The sequence below is a fragment of the Bactrocera latifrons genome, unplaced genomic scaffold, assembly GCF_001853355.1.
Source record: "Bactrocera latifrons isolate USDA-ARS-PBARC rearing strain unplaced genomic scaffold, ASM185335v1 scaffold_5, whole genome shotgun sequence".
In the NCBI taxonomy this organism is placed as follows: Eukaryota; Metazoa; Arthropoda; class Insecta; order Diptera; family Tephritidae; genus Bactrocera; species Bactrocera latifrons.
The window spans coordinates 459,317-472,606 of record NW_017537156.1 but is presented as its reverse complement, the minus strand read 5'-3'; the positions used below and the strand labels follow the sequence as shown (position 1 = coordinate 472,606).

General features: G+C 36.3%; 1 protein-coding gene and 1 non-coding gene across 4 annotated transcripts in view; one reads left to right on the top strand and one right to left on the bottom strand.

Moving 5' to 3' along the window:
• Positions 1 to 540: 540 nt before the first annotated feature.
• Trnai-uau lies at positions 541 to 632 on the top strand. The gene is given in 2 exon segments: positions 541 to 578; positions 597 to 632. It is a non-coding gene; the product is annotated as a tRNA-Ile (tRNA).
• A 1,596-nt stretch (positions 633 to 2,228) lies between these two features.
• LOC108973750 (beta-1,4-mannosyltransferase egh) overlaps positions 2,229 to 13,290 on the bottom strand; it is a 28,129-nt gene continuing 17,067 nt past the window's right edge. For 2 of the 3 annotated variants that reach the window (XM_018941220.1, XM_018941219.1), the window contains 3 exons: positions 4,981 to 6,742; positions 2,732 to 3,381; positions 2,229 to 2,292 (listed from right to left, as the gene is read on the bottom strand). In XM_018941220.1, coding sequence (XP_018796765.1) covers positions 2,809 to 3,381; positions 4,981 to 5,781 — 1,374 coding nt within the window. In that variant the 5' untranslated portion in view covers positions 5,782 to 6,742 and the 3' untranslated portion in view covers positions 2,229 to 2,292; positions 2,732 to 2,808. Of the gene's footprint in view, positions 2,293 to 2,731; positions 3,382 to 4,980; positions 6,743 to 6,928; positions 7,157 to 13,290 lie in introns of those variants that run through there. The other variant, XM_018941221.1, reaches the window with a different exon arrangement.

Genomic DNA, 13,290 nt, shown 5'->3' with positions numbered 1-13,290 from the left:
ATTCCTCGCCCCGTTACATTTCTCATTTGTGTACCTATATAAAAACACAATTTTACGGTTGCAGTTTAAAACGTTTATTTTATTTAGCCCGTTGTGTAAGCATTGACATACACTAATTCTTAAATAAATAGCGAAAATATTGAATTGTAAAACATTGCTTTGCATTATTGAAAAATAGTTATAATAAAAAATATTGTTATATTTAATGTGTAAAAATATATTGCACAGACAGGAATTTGCTCGTTTCAATATTTCGAAGTTGTCTTAAGAAAAAACGCCGAATTATTAAATATTTTAATAAATACTATTTTATGCTTCTAAGATACTGTAGCTCTTAATATAATTATGTAATTAATATTATAATATTTTAAATTTGTATTATTTTTATATGTAATAAATTATCTGCTTCCAACAGGGAAACAAATTGTTTTCATTTGGTTGGCAATACAACCCTGAAAGTTTGTTTACTTATGAAAGCAGCAATAGCGACAGAGTATTCAGCCGTTGCTTAGGTAGGTATTTTGTCAATGAGTGAATATAGCTCCAGTGGCGCAATTGGTTAGCGCACGGTACTTATAATCAGTAACTAGTGAGCAATGCCGGGGTTGTGAGTTCGAGCCTCACCTGGAGCAGTCAACTTTTTGTTAATTTCTACATCTTATTTATTTTTATTTATTACTTTTTTATATTAGGAAAGAAGTAGCATAGTTTCAGTATATAGCGAAGCCATATTTATTAAAAGCTTTTAGCGACAATAAAAACGATATTCCTCAGCGCACAGTTGCTGCGTTGGGTGCATTTTGCAAGAATTTGAATTGACATACATACATACATTGTATGTACATGCCACCAATGAATGAAATGTGGAAAATAAAAATAAAAAGAGACCAATTTATGGTAATACTTTGTTGTTGTTTTATTTCGTTTACGTTTTTGTATTGTATGTGTGTTAACAATTCAAGTATTTGCTTCATATTATTTTCACGCTTACAGCTAATGCGACAATGATATAAATTATAAACAAAAACGAAATAAAATAAAATTAAATAAAAAATGTTGTATATACATATATAAATGTAAAAAAGAAAATCAATATATATAGAAAATAATATGTACATAATTAATAATTTAACTTGGTAAAGCTTTCATTGTGTATGCTGTTTGCAATGCTAATTTAATTTATTTTATTTAATTTCAACACTTGCAACAAATCTGCGAATTACGCTTTTAGCTTACAAATAAATTTCTTTTACATATACATACATATATTTCGTGAACTTTCAACTTAATAAATAAGTTAGGTTTCTATTTACTTTGCAAAAACTAATTACTGAAATCACATGAGGAGAGAAACTAACCTTTTTTTCGTATTGTATGCTACAAAATTAAATAGATTTACGAATGTAAGGAAATGTGCGCGATATGGTTGTATCTTAAGTCAGACGCATGCAACATTATAACGGTTTATGTGTCCTATGCGCGTTAACGGTGTTGCCACACGTGTTTTGCTGTCTGACGGCACCATTATTTTACGTTAGACTACAGTTAGTGCAGATGCTCCTAGTTCTAATTAAATAGTTTATTTTTTTCTATTTATACATGAGTGATTTTCGTAATTTTACAAATATTTGTTGCAAGTTTCCTTATGTTGTTTAAATTTGTTGTTGTATACATATACATAGGTAATATTTAAATACTTAGCGCTTGAATGAATTGTTCAACAAAATATTATTTCTCTAATCATCAACGGAATCAACAATCATTATTAGTCATACAACTGCGTAATAACCGTTTTCTATAATATACAATAATGACAATAATAATATTAAACAAATCTAGATCTAATTACTGTTGTAAAATATACATATAGTAAACTATAATGACATTTATGCTACATGTGTGTTAGTGAACTAATCGTGTAAATGGATTTGTGCTGTTTTGCATGTTGTGTGCTTGGTGTGGCGTTGTGTTGGTGTGCGACCTGGCGGTGTACGTGTATGGAGGTGCGTATGTGTATGTGCGTGATTTCTCATTTGTTTAAGTATTAATTTAGGTTATAACAAAATGTGAATTGTGCACGGTAGATAGTTTTGCGGTAGCAGCAAGAACAAATATCGACGATGTCCAGGCGATGGCATTGGCTAATTGGGCGTTGGCGGCAATGGCGGTGACAAAGGTCGCATAAGCTTAGTGAGTATCGCACCACAAAAGTTGCTTGTAATCGTTTGTTTATTTGTTTTTGCTGGGTTTTTGGTAGTTGAGTTTCAGGGTGTAAGCCCTGTAGAGCACATTCTGTAAATAAAAAAATAAAAAACAGAAATATGTACATTAAATTCTACACAAATTAAGGAATGTTATAGCAATGAGGCTTGTATGGTGAAGTCACACCCATACAATTACAATTAATTCGGCGGTTTCGAGAAACGCCGGTGTGTGACTGAGTTCCCACGACAGTCGGGTCTAAGTAACCGTAACGGATGCGGATTTTTATTCATCAAGAGACTGTTAAATCCATTCCACGAAATTGCTTAAGAAATGTTTTATGTCGATATCAAACACTGAAATACTAGTTTGCCCACATGCAATACAGACATACGGACATGACTGAAGCGGCTCAGCTCGCCTTCAGGGTGATACAAACTTAGCGCCAAACTTAATTTACCCTGTTCTGGGTATACATACATATCTACAATTGAAATACGTACATATACATATATATATGCAAACTCACCATAATGCTTACATGGCTGCTGTTACAGCCGGAGCCAAAAAATTTTTCCACAAACATATACGTATGTGACCAGCCGCTCACACAGTTTCCATTGCGCGCACATCCTTTTGTACCACATAGAATTTATGCTTCTTGCCGAATAGACCCCAAATGACAGCTATATTTTCAATAATCACATTCACGGGTATGGTGCAAACGGCGCCCAGCACACAGGCCATAAATTTCATCAAGCCAAAACGATACAGTGAAAACGACTTTATCACACCGAAGACGTACATATAAATGTTGACGGCGGCAATGAAAGCACAAATGAAGTCGACTAAATTCGGGCATGGTATTGGATAGAGGCCGGCAAAAATGATATTCGATGTGGACAAGGGCATAGTGACCCAGGAGTAGACGCTGATGCCGAGCAAGAGTTTATGCTTTAACGGTATAATTTTCGAATGTACCACCAGTAGTATGCCTTGGAGCCAGCGTTTGCGTTGTTGCAGGAAATCGAGCAGTGTGAATGGTGACTTCTCGTACATTTCACCTTCGATGAAGTTGAAGCTGTAGCCTTGGGAAAAGGCGCGCATTGCAAAGAAACAATCCTCGGCCACGGAGCCGTCGATGCCGTTGTCGAAGGACACTTGTCGTTCGGCGCCAACCTATGGATGGAGTGAGAAAAACACAAGTTATTAGCAAATGGTGTAATAATATTAAAGAATGGCATTGTTTTTGGTAAATATTTGTGAAAATTCTATTGTTTAAATGGAGTTTTCATTAATGCATCGCATTTTTATATAAAGCCACTACTATTTTATCAATTACAAAATCCTTACGTAAAAATCCGTTATTATTATTTGTTGTTCTCTTTTAAACTACATGAACCAAGGTCAGACTTAGTCAGCTTTAATTATTTACGAAACACTTGAGAAAAGTACTTGAAGTGTATGACATTTATAAACAATAAAGTCTGTCCATTTGTTATATGAACCGGCAATAAAAATTAAAATAAATAAATTCCATTATTTTTTTCTGATACTAAATTAAATAATTAATGTTGTTGTTGTAACGACATAATACCTGTCTCTTATACACATCTAGATGTGTATAAGAGACAGGTATGACATTTATAAACAATAAAGTCTGTCCATTTGTTATATGAACCGGCAATAAAAATTAAAATAAATAAATTCCATTATTTTTTTCTGATACTAAATTAAATAATTAATGTTGTTGTTGTAACGACATAATACATTCCTGAAGCAATTCCGAGGAATGGATTCGAGTTGACAGTCGTTGGCTGAATAAAAATCCGTTCGTTACTTAGACCCGATTGTCATGGGAACGGAATAAAACATCTGAGGCTGTTAATTATGACGATATTTATAGTGAGTTTAATAAATGCTCGTGCTCGTCTCGGCACTACAAAAGGCTGCCCACAAGGAGCAGTGCTTTCCCCCCGTGTTATGGACGAACTGTGTGCAATCGGCTAGCTGGTAGATTCTGGGACTGCAAGCCAAGGATTGTCAAGTAGTTGCGTACTATGATCATGCGACCAAGTATCGCATATGAAGCGGCGGCCTGGGCCTCAAAAGCATCGCAGACTTCGGTCGGATTTAAATTATCGAAGCTGCAACGACTTGCGTCTGCGTGTCGGGTGCCATGTGCGCATGTCTGACGGGGGCCTTGAAGTCCTGCTGTATCTCACGTTGGCAAGAGCGATTCCGCTCTCAAGCAACTACAATCAACTGGTACACCGACGACTCGAAAATGTTGGAGGGGTCGCAGGACCCCGCACCAAACTCATTATATATATGGGTAGTTTTTCGAGCATATTCCAAGCAGAGGTCTTTGCTATAAGTCGGTGGGTAGAGATAAACCTCAAACGCCACTATCGCAATGAACGCATAGTTATACTAACTGATAGTCAAGCGGCACTCAAAGCGATCTCTGCGTACGAGATCAAAGCGCTATTGGTGCAGGGCTGTAAAGAACGACTGAACAGTCTATCAGATTGTAACCAAGTGCTCAGTGTTTGGCTGCCAGGCAACAAAGACATAGCCAGCAATGAACTGGCTGATGAGCTTGCCCGCTCCGGAGCATCCGCAACAAATTCAGGCTACTTATCGCCTTCTACACGGGCAATTGTAAGCTCCAAAATTACATGGCGATAACTTCTTGTATGAATTGCCGGTTTATTGCAAAAAATTATATATTTTTTACTAGCACTTATAACATACTTATATAATAATTGAACTCACCTGCGTAACAACATAGCTACCCTTCCAGCTGAACAATGGCTTGTGAAACAATTTGAATTGCAGGCGTAACTTGCCCATATCGTCCGAGACGCGGAAGCTATCCGCCAACGTGGTCAACCAATTGACCACATTCTCATTGGCATAGGTAATGAGACCCTGACCGAATGGATGTTTGCCATCTAAAACGAAATTGATAATGCCACGCACCGAATTTTCCGTTAACAAAGTCTCCTCATCCAAATGCACAACCCAATCGCTGTCGTTCAACACGTTCACATCATTCTCCAGACAATATTGCAAAGCACGTGACTTAAACAACGCGCCCGTGCGTGTTTTGTACTCCTTTGGCACTACTATTTCACGTATGCGACGATGTTGTGCCAAATTGACGGGCTTATCGGTGACCACCTCGATTAGGAAATTCTCCAGACCCGTATCCAGGCAGGTATTCATGTTACGCAACACATTCGTTTTGACCAAATCGGCGAAATCGCCGCGTGTCACCACACGTATGCATATGAATGGCGCCAATATGGGGCTGCCCTTTAGCACCACCTTCTCGGGGAAGGCATTGTAGAAGACGAGACCGCAAAAATTGAATAAGACTTGCGGCAGCGTTAGGAAAGTTAGAAAACGTAGTAAGTACAATAGTATAGTGGCTACTTGGCCGTACTCAGTCCATGGATCGACAAGTGTAAATGAGTTCTCATCGATTTTAATACCACCGGAGAATACTTCAAATGTTATTATCACAGTGATAAGGAGTGTGCAGTGCAACAGGTGCTTTGTGCTCGAGTTCATAATGTTGCTGCTGCGCTGTTGCTGTTCTTGCTATTGTTATTACTGCTACAGTGGTTGTTATTGTTGTTGCGGATGCGCTACGAGTTTGTTCAAATATTTACTAATAAATATTTTTTTTTAATTTTTTCTTTTATATTATTGCGGCTTTTCTGAGACGGATGTGTGTGTGTGTGTGAGTTTGTGTGTATGAAGGCGCGCACTTTGTTGTGCGCAGAAATGCTTGTTTGCAGTTTGTTCACTTGCTCTGTGTGGCTTACTTATTTATAAGTTTGTTTGCTTGTAAATTGAGTTAGAGATTTAAGTTAATTTCGCTTAAGTTTCAAGTGCTTGCAGTTAAGATATTCTGGCGTTGTATTTTTATATTTATATATATTTTTGAGTTCGATTTTTGTTTACTTTTACTCTTAGTTGCTAATTTTGGTTTTGGTGCGATCGTTACGTGCTTAATAGGCTTACGTGCGTTAGTGCTGTTGACTTTTTCAGTTATATTTAATTTGTATGTTCCTTTTTCTTAAACAAAAAATGTCGTCTCTCAGATTTATTTAGATTTGTGCCTGATGATAATTTTTGTTTGCTGTCCAAACGAAGAAATCACGTCACATTCGCGCTGCGTGTGCAAACTCTAGCCCAGGCTACGTTGAATCTTCGCCTTACAAATGTCTCTTATCGCTAGAGCTGACACATTCGGTGTTTTTGTTTTATCGAAATATTATAATTTTACATTTGTTGATTTTTTCTGTGATTTTGATTGCTATTTGATCGCAATGCACAAATCAATTTTGTGCACTTTTCAAATTAATTTTTTGCTAGAATTTCATGGTTGTGTTTGTTTTAATGGTCTCGCCGAGATGCCGGTACGTTGTGTGCGCTGAAATGTTTGGACAATAATTTGTTTTGATTTCTACGTAAAACGTTGCAAACCGTTGTTTGTGTGTTCATGAGCTTGACATCGTTGACAGTTCTGCAATAAAAAATATAAAAAATTAATTAAATGGCTTTTACACATTATATATTATATAAAATATTTATAATATATTAAATACAGTCAGAGTCATTCATAGTCGGTTTTCTCATACTCCTCAACTCAAACTATTAAAAGCAAATATATTTTAGTTTTGTTTGTTTTATTATTTAGGATAATTCATACATATAAATGTTAATTGCTCTCATCGGCCATCCTCTCCCACTTTCCTATTGGCATTTCTGCTTTTTATAAGTTTCTCCAGTCTGTGATGAAAATCACCAACTGAATTAGCTTCAAAGTAGAGTTTTTTCCCTTGCGTCTTATTGGACTTTGCTGTCTGAAATCAAACTATTCGAAGCATTTCTAGTGCAGTGATAATTTTTATTTATAATGCCTTAAACAAATATCCTCCGATAGTCACTTTTCGCTGACTTTTTACACAAGGGAACTCCAAGCGCGGGAAAAACCGAATAATAATGACGCGTACGTTTCTACCCAAAAAAAAAAAGCCAAAGAAGTATGTTCATCATTTTTTAGTTTTCGAAAAATAATTAACACATTTAGTACTCATATTTAAAAATGTAGGGGCATTGGGTAAAAAAAAAAAACTAAAAGCGAATATTAATGTCTCTGACTGATTAAATTTGAACGGTCTGACAAAAAGACTTTGTTTTTTACTCAAGCACACTCGTTGTTCAATTTTTTATTGGTATCATGTTAAAAGTTGCCAGACAAATATTTCGCGACGTAAACAAACAGCTGCCAAACACACACTCATTGACAAATGGCGATCAAACTTCACTCGAACATAAACAAAGATTGTACCAATCTGGTGCAAAAAACGTGTAATAGATTTCGATCAGATGGTACTTGTATAATTTTTACAATTTCTTTCTCAATGCGCTGCTAAAAATGTGTTTTCTCTAGAAGACATATGTATGTATGCACAAATGAACCTCTGCTTGACTGTGAGAAGTTTACTCGGTTTAAAAGTCGTTAAATAAATATTAAATGTTTATACAGATAATAAGCACTTAGAGACATTTAATTAAGGCGCAGATAAGAAACTTTGTACGCAAATTATCTCAACTTTATCAACGTCATCGCGTTAAAAAAGGAGAAAAAAAAAACTAGAAAAATTTGAAGACAGTTCTAATAACGCGTGAAGACTGCAAAACAGTTTGGTTGAGGAAAAAAATAAAGTTTTAATATTTTATAGAATGAAGCTAAGTTGTCATATCAGTTTTTAGTATGTTAACACTTCAACTACCAAGACCGTCCTTTTGACGGCTTTCAAATTGCATGCTTAAAAATTTGATTATTATTTATACAATTGTTCCATTTTAATAAAATATAAGAACAGTTAATTATTATACATATATAAGAACAGTAATTATATACATATATGTACGTTCATGACATCGTAAAAAACAGCCAATGGATTGGACTCCAGAAAACTCAAAAAAAAAAGTTCCTATGAACGCAAATCTTGCCAATTTCGTTTGTGCACTAAAAACAGAGCGTGCATGCAACAAATATGTTTGTGGCAAGTGTTCAACTAATATAACATGTACATGCAAAATATGTGCCTCGTTCAAATAGAAACTGTTTTTTTTTTTTTGTTTTATAAATAAGTAATGAATTATTATATTAAATGCTGTTAATGCTAAATTGTATTCTTTTATTTACTTAAACTAACTCAAAAGCTACTATGAGAGCCATAATCAAAAATCCGTCAATTTGACTAGGTGTGTATTTAACATCGGTAGTTCTAGTGGTAGAATACTCTAGACTAAATCACTTTACTGTTATTAGTAATTAACAATAAAAATTTTTTAGTTAGTTAAATGTTCACACACCCTGTATTGTAAATGACTTGATACTTGTCTATTGACAAAGTATGTTATATAAATAAATCACAGTTATTAGTCGTAATACTTAAGTCTAGTCTAGCTATATTTACTTCTCTCATGAAGAACGTAATAATAACTAATTTTCTGTCATTTTGCTTTTATAAATGTCGAAGCACAGAGTTAGTGAGTAATTGCTTATATTATTTTATTGCAGGACATACAATTATATTGCTCTATTGCTTCAAGTTATTATCTGCTCAAATAAGAAGAAGCAGTTAATCAAAAGTAGGCCCAGGAAACATGCTGTTTCGACTGAGTCGGACACAGGGAGAGAGATGACAGATATGTAGGGTTAGCTGGTCAAGCCAAGAAAGTCTTGCGGGTATACGTTCAATGCTGGACATAAATGTATTTGATATGTCGGGTCCATTCTAGATAAGAGGGACTCGAGCTCGTCGTCTGTCATCGGTGGTGCTTTGACTCCAAGTACGCCATTCACTGCGAGGGAGTCGGTAATTGCCTAATATAATATGTTGCCAACAACGTTTCTTTGTGTGTTTCTCCATGTGCTGCCGGCTAGCGTCTTGAGGATTCTGTAACGTCTCTGTACTTTGGCAATAGTCACAGTCGTGTGAGGAGTGAAGGAGCACAGGATTTCACGTGTCATACGTAAAATCTTAGGGGTGTCGGCAATCGGAGTTTTAACGCCATCGATCAAAATATGAAAGTCAAATCACTATTCTACTCGTCCTCTAGCCGGGTGGTTGGTGGCCCTTGGAGTCTTTTTGTGTTAACATATTCAACAAGCTTATTTTGGTAACCAGTCTTATTTAAATTGTTCCAAACGATTTTTTGTGCAATGTTTAGCTCCTGCACAATCGTACTTAGATGATAGTCGGACTCGATTTATCCATTCAGTCGCTCCTACACCAGTTGGATCTAAGCAACCGGAATGGACCCGGATTTTTATCCAGCCCAACTGGGCACCATGCTCCAAAATTACTTTAGGCATGTTTTTGTCGCTTGAGCAACAAGAAAATTTTACATCGATGGATTGTTGGCCGAGCTATTCAACTATGGCTGCAAAAAACTTGTAGGAAGCATGCATCAGCTTCTTTGTAGAATATGCTCGGACGAAAGCATGCTCGACGATTGGAATTCAAGTATGCTCTGCACAATCCACAAGAGAGACCCCACAATCCTATAAACCTCCTCACCATCCCATATAAGGTCTTATCAAGCGTACAGTATGAAAGATTAAAGCTCACCGTCAACAAACTGATTGGACCTTAAGTGTGGCTTCAAGCCTGGAAAATCCGCAACTGACTCTTCGTCGATTTCAAAGCAGCACAAAAGGAGCTGTTTTTATGCCGCTATGTCTGAATTTGGTATCCCCGCTAATACGGCTGTGTAAACTGACCTTGAGCAATACAAAAAGCTCCGTCAGGCACGGAAAAGACCTTTCCAAGCCGTTCGATACCAAACTAGGTTTCAGATAAGACGTCTCCTCGAGAAAATAATTCGACCTGCAGATCTGAATAGAGAAGGTACAATCTTCTATAAGAATGGCGCCCATCTCTCGTATGCTGATGATATTGATATCGCTCCAGACTTTTCCATAGGTCTTGAAAGATTAAATTTGTACATATGTATGTGTGAGGAAATACTGATTATTTATAGAAAATAAAAGGTCAGCCTGGAAATCCAACGCAGGATAACTCTTGCCAACAGGTGCTTATTCGGACTAAGTAGGCAATTGAAAAGTAAAGTCCTCTCTCGACGAACAAAAGCCAAACTCTATAAGTCACTCATAATTCCCGTCCTGCTATCTGGTGTAGAGGCTTGGCTGATGACAACAACTGATCAGTCGACGTTGCGAGTTTTCGAGAGAAAAGTTCTGCGAAAGATTTATGGTCCTTTACGCGTTGGCCATGGCGAATATCGCATTCGATGGAACGATGAGCTGTTCGAGATATACGACGACATTGACATAGTTCAGCGAATTAAAAGACAGCGGCTACGCTGGCTAGGTCATGTTGTCCTACTGGACGAAAACATTCCAGCTCTAAAAGTATTCGACGCAGTACCCGCCGAGGGAAGCAGAGGAAGAGGAAGACCTCCACTCCGTTGGAAGGACCAAGTGGAGAAGGACCTGGCTTCACTTGGAATATCTAATTGGCGCCACGTAGCGAAAAGAAAAAACGACTGGCGCGCTGTTGTTAACTCGGCTATAATCGCGTAAGCTGTGTCTACGCCAATTAAGAAGGAGAAAACAAGTTTTACCTTGTTCGTATAATTATCGCTTCACAATATCAGTATGATAATTATTTAGAATTTGGTTAGTCATCAAATGATAAGAATTTTAGAGAAGAAATTTTTGTTCGAATTAATGGTAAACAGTTCTCTTATCATATTATTGACCGGTATAATTAACCGGCATAATGATTTAATATTATATTTATTTGCATTGAACTTATTAGCCTAGATATAAATAAATACTACAAGGAGATAAAAAAATCTAGGGGTTTGTAGAGTTTATTCACCAGAAAGCAATCCATTATCTGTTGAAAAAAAGAGTACACAATAATTTGGAGAGCGTGAAATGAGTACCGATGTACTCTACGCAATCAGAGAAAATGTCAATGAAAGTGTTATCAAAACAAAAAAAGTTGCTTAAGTGGGTATGGCAGCGGAGTGGAGTTACTTATATAAAGTATGTGTGGATGTATCACTCGCACATTGCATTTATTACACGAACAGTACCCACCGCTGTGTCAACGACACATTACTCAGTGACAGGGGCATCGTATAATTAAGTGCCAAAGTGGTGCACTGTTGGACGCTGAGTGCCGCCAGCAGATTCATTGCGAACTACAACAAACGAGTTTGCTGAGGGCACAGCGAAATGAGTCGCAGAAATAAGTATGAAAATAAATCAGCTACTTAAACGTATTTGAATTTGATGGCAGGGATGTCAAGTAGGTAAAAAAGAAGAGATAATTTTTTTTTAGAAGTAGGACTCTACATGAACAATATCCATCCATTTTGACACTTTTTGCATATCCTTGATCCCATAGTTGACTCCCAAGGAGGACCTCCGAAAAAATAAAGACTAGTCAAAATTTTTATTTTTGTCAAAATGTGGCTCCCTAAGAAAACAGAAAACAGAACAGGTTTTTGCGAAAAATTTGCACTCCACAAAAGGAGCGAAATTATCAAAAATATTATTCCTTTGATCATTACCTGACAAATAATTTCTAAGAAGGTCGTGTGAAAATTTCAAATTGGTTGGTCCAACCCCAAAAACGAACATAAAGTACTGAATAATATCAAGAAGCTTACAGAAGAAAAGGTTAGGAAAAATAACTAAATCAAAATATACGAATTGGAGCTCTTCGTATTCGACTACACAGATTAACCGTATTGGGGATTATTCGAATAATAATAGTCGCAGTATTCGGATAGTCGTAAGTTATCGTAACGGATCTTCGAAAAATCGATTTCAAGTTTATTCGAATATTTTTAAGAATCCTAATACAAATACATTTATAATATTCTATAAAAAATAAGAGATCCTAACCAGTTGGCATCTCTATTAAGCAGAACGTGTCACCAACAACTTGCGAATACGTAATAAAGTCATGCGCAGCGCGAGTGTGAAATTGATTACTTTGCTGCTCTTGTTACATTTAATGACGCCCATAAAGTGGGCAAAGTGGCATAGCTAAGTTGAGACAAGGGAGTTTGAGTGCATGAAGCTACAAAATAATGAGCTGATGCACTCCCGTTGCTCCTGCTAGCAATGCAATATTTGTGATAGTGATGACACAATCAAAGAAATTTCACAATCGTTAATTAAGCTAGAATACACTAAACAGCTGCATTTAATATAGCATAAAAGAGTGCAAAAACTTATTTACTTTGACCTTGATCGATTAGTCAGTCAGTTATACGGTATAGTGGTCCGATTGGAGCATTTTGTTAATCAATTCATTACTAAAAACTATCGATAATTCTATACCTTCTATAGTGTCTCATACTACCCACTATGCATCTTCTAGCTAACTTGCTGACCGATTCAGATTCCATTGTTTGTTGTTGCATTAATTAGCTTGCTCGTTCGTAAACATACGAGCTTCGAACGATAAGAAGCTATTTATACAATGAGTATTGTGCAAGCCGGCAACCGCATGCCATGCTGACATAGTGTGTGCATACTGTTATTTTTATTGCTATTCAAGCAGTTCGTTTGCGGAATTTTCAAGCCTTCATGAATCATTGCATTTTTATTATCTATTTGTTTTTATGAGAAACTTACGTTTCAAAACAGTCGTTCCCGACGGTCGTGTGAAATAACGAGCTGTCTACGATTGTATTTCGCATTTCAATAAGCAAAGCGACTTATTTATTATGCACATTTCGGAGATTGAATAAATACTCGTAATTGCTGATCAAGTGGGAACGCGCTCGAAGCGATCAATAAAAATATTAGCATGTATATATAAATATATATATGTTCGTACATATGTATATGTACACTAGATGTATTTTCACGAGATAATAAAATTATTGTTTACCTATAGGTTAAGAGGTGCTAAAATTTCGATGTACACTTGTGCTCACATAATTAAGCCACTGCATAGCAAAACTACGTTTCTGAAAATAAATTCACCGAATTAGCTTTTCATTTGT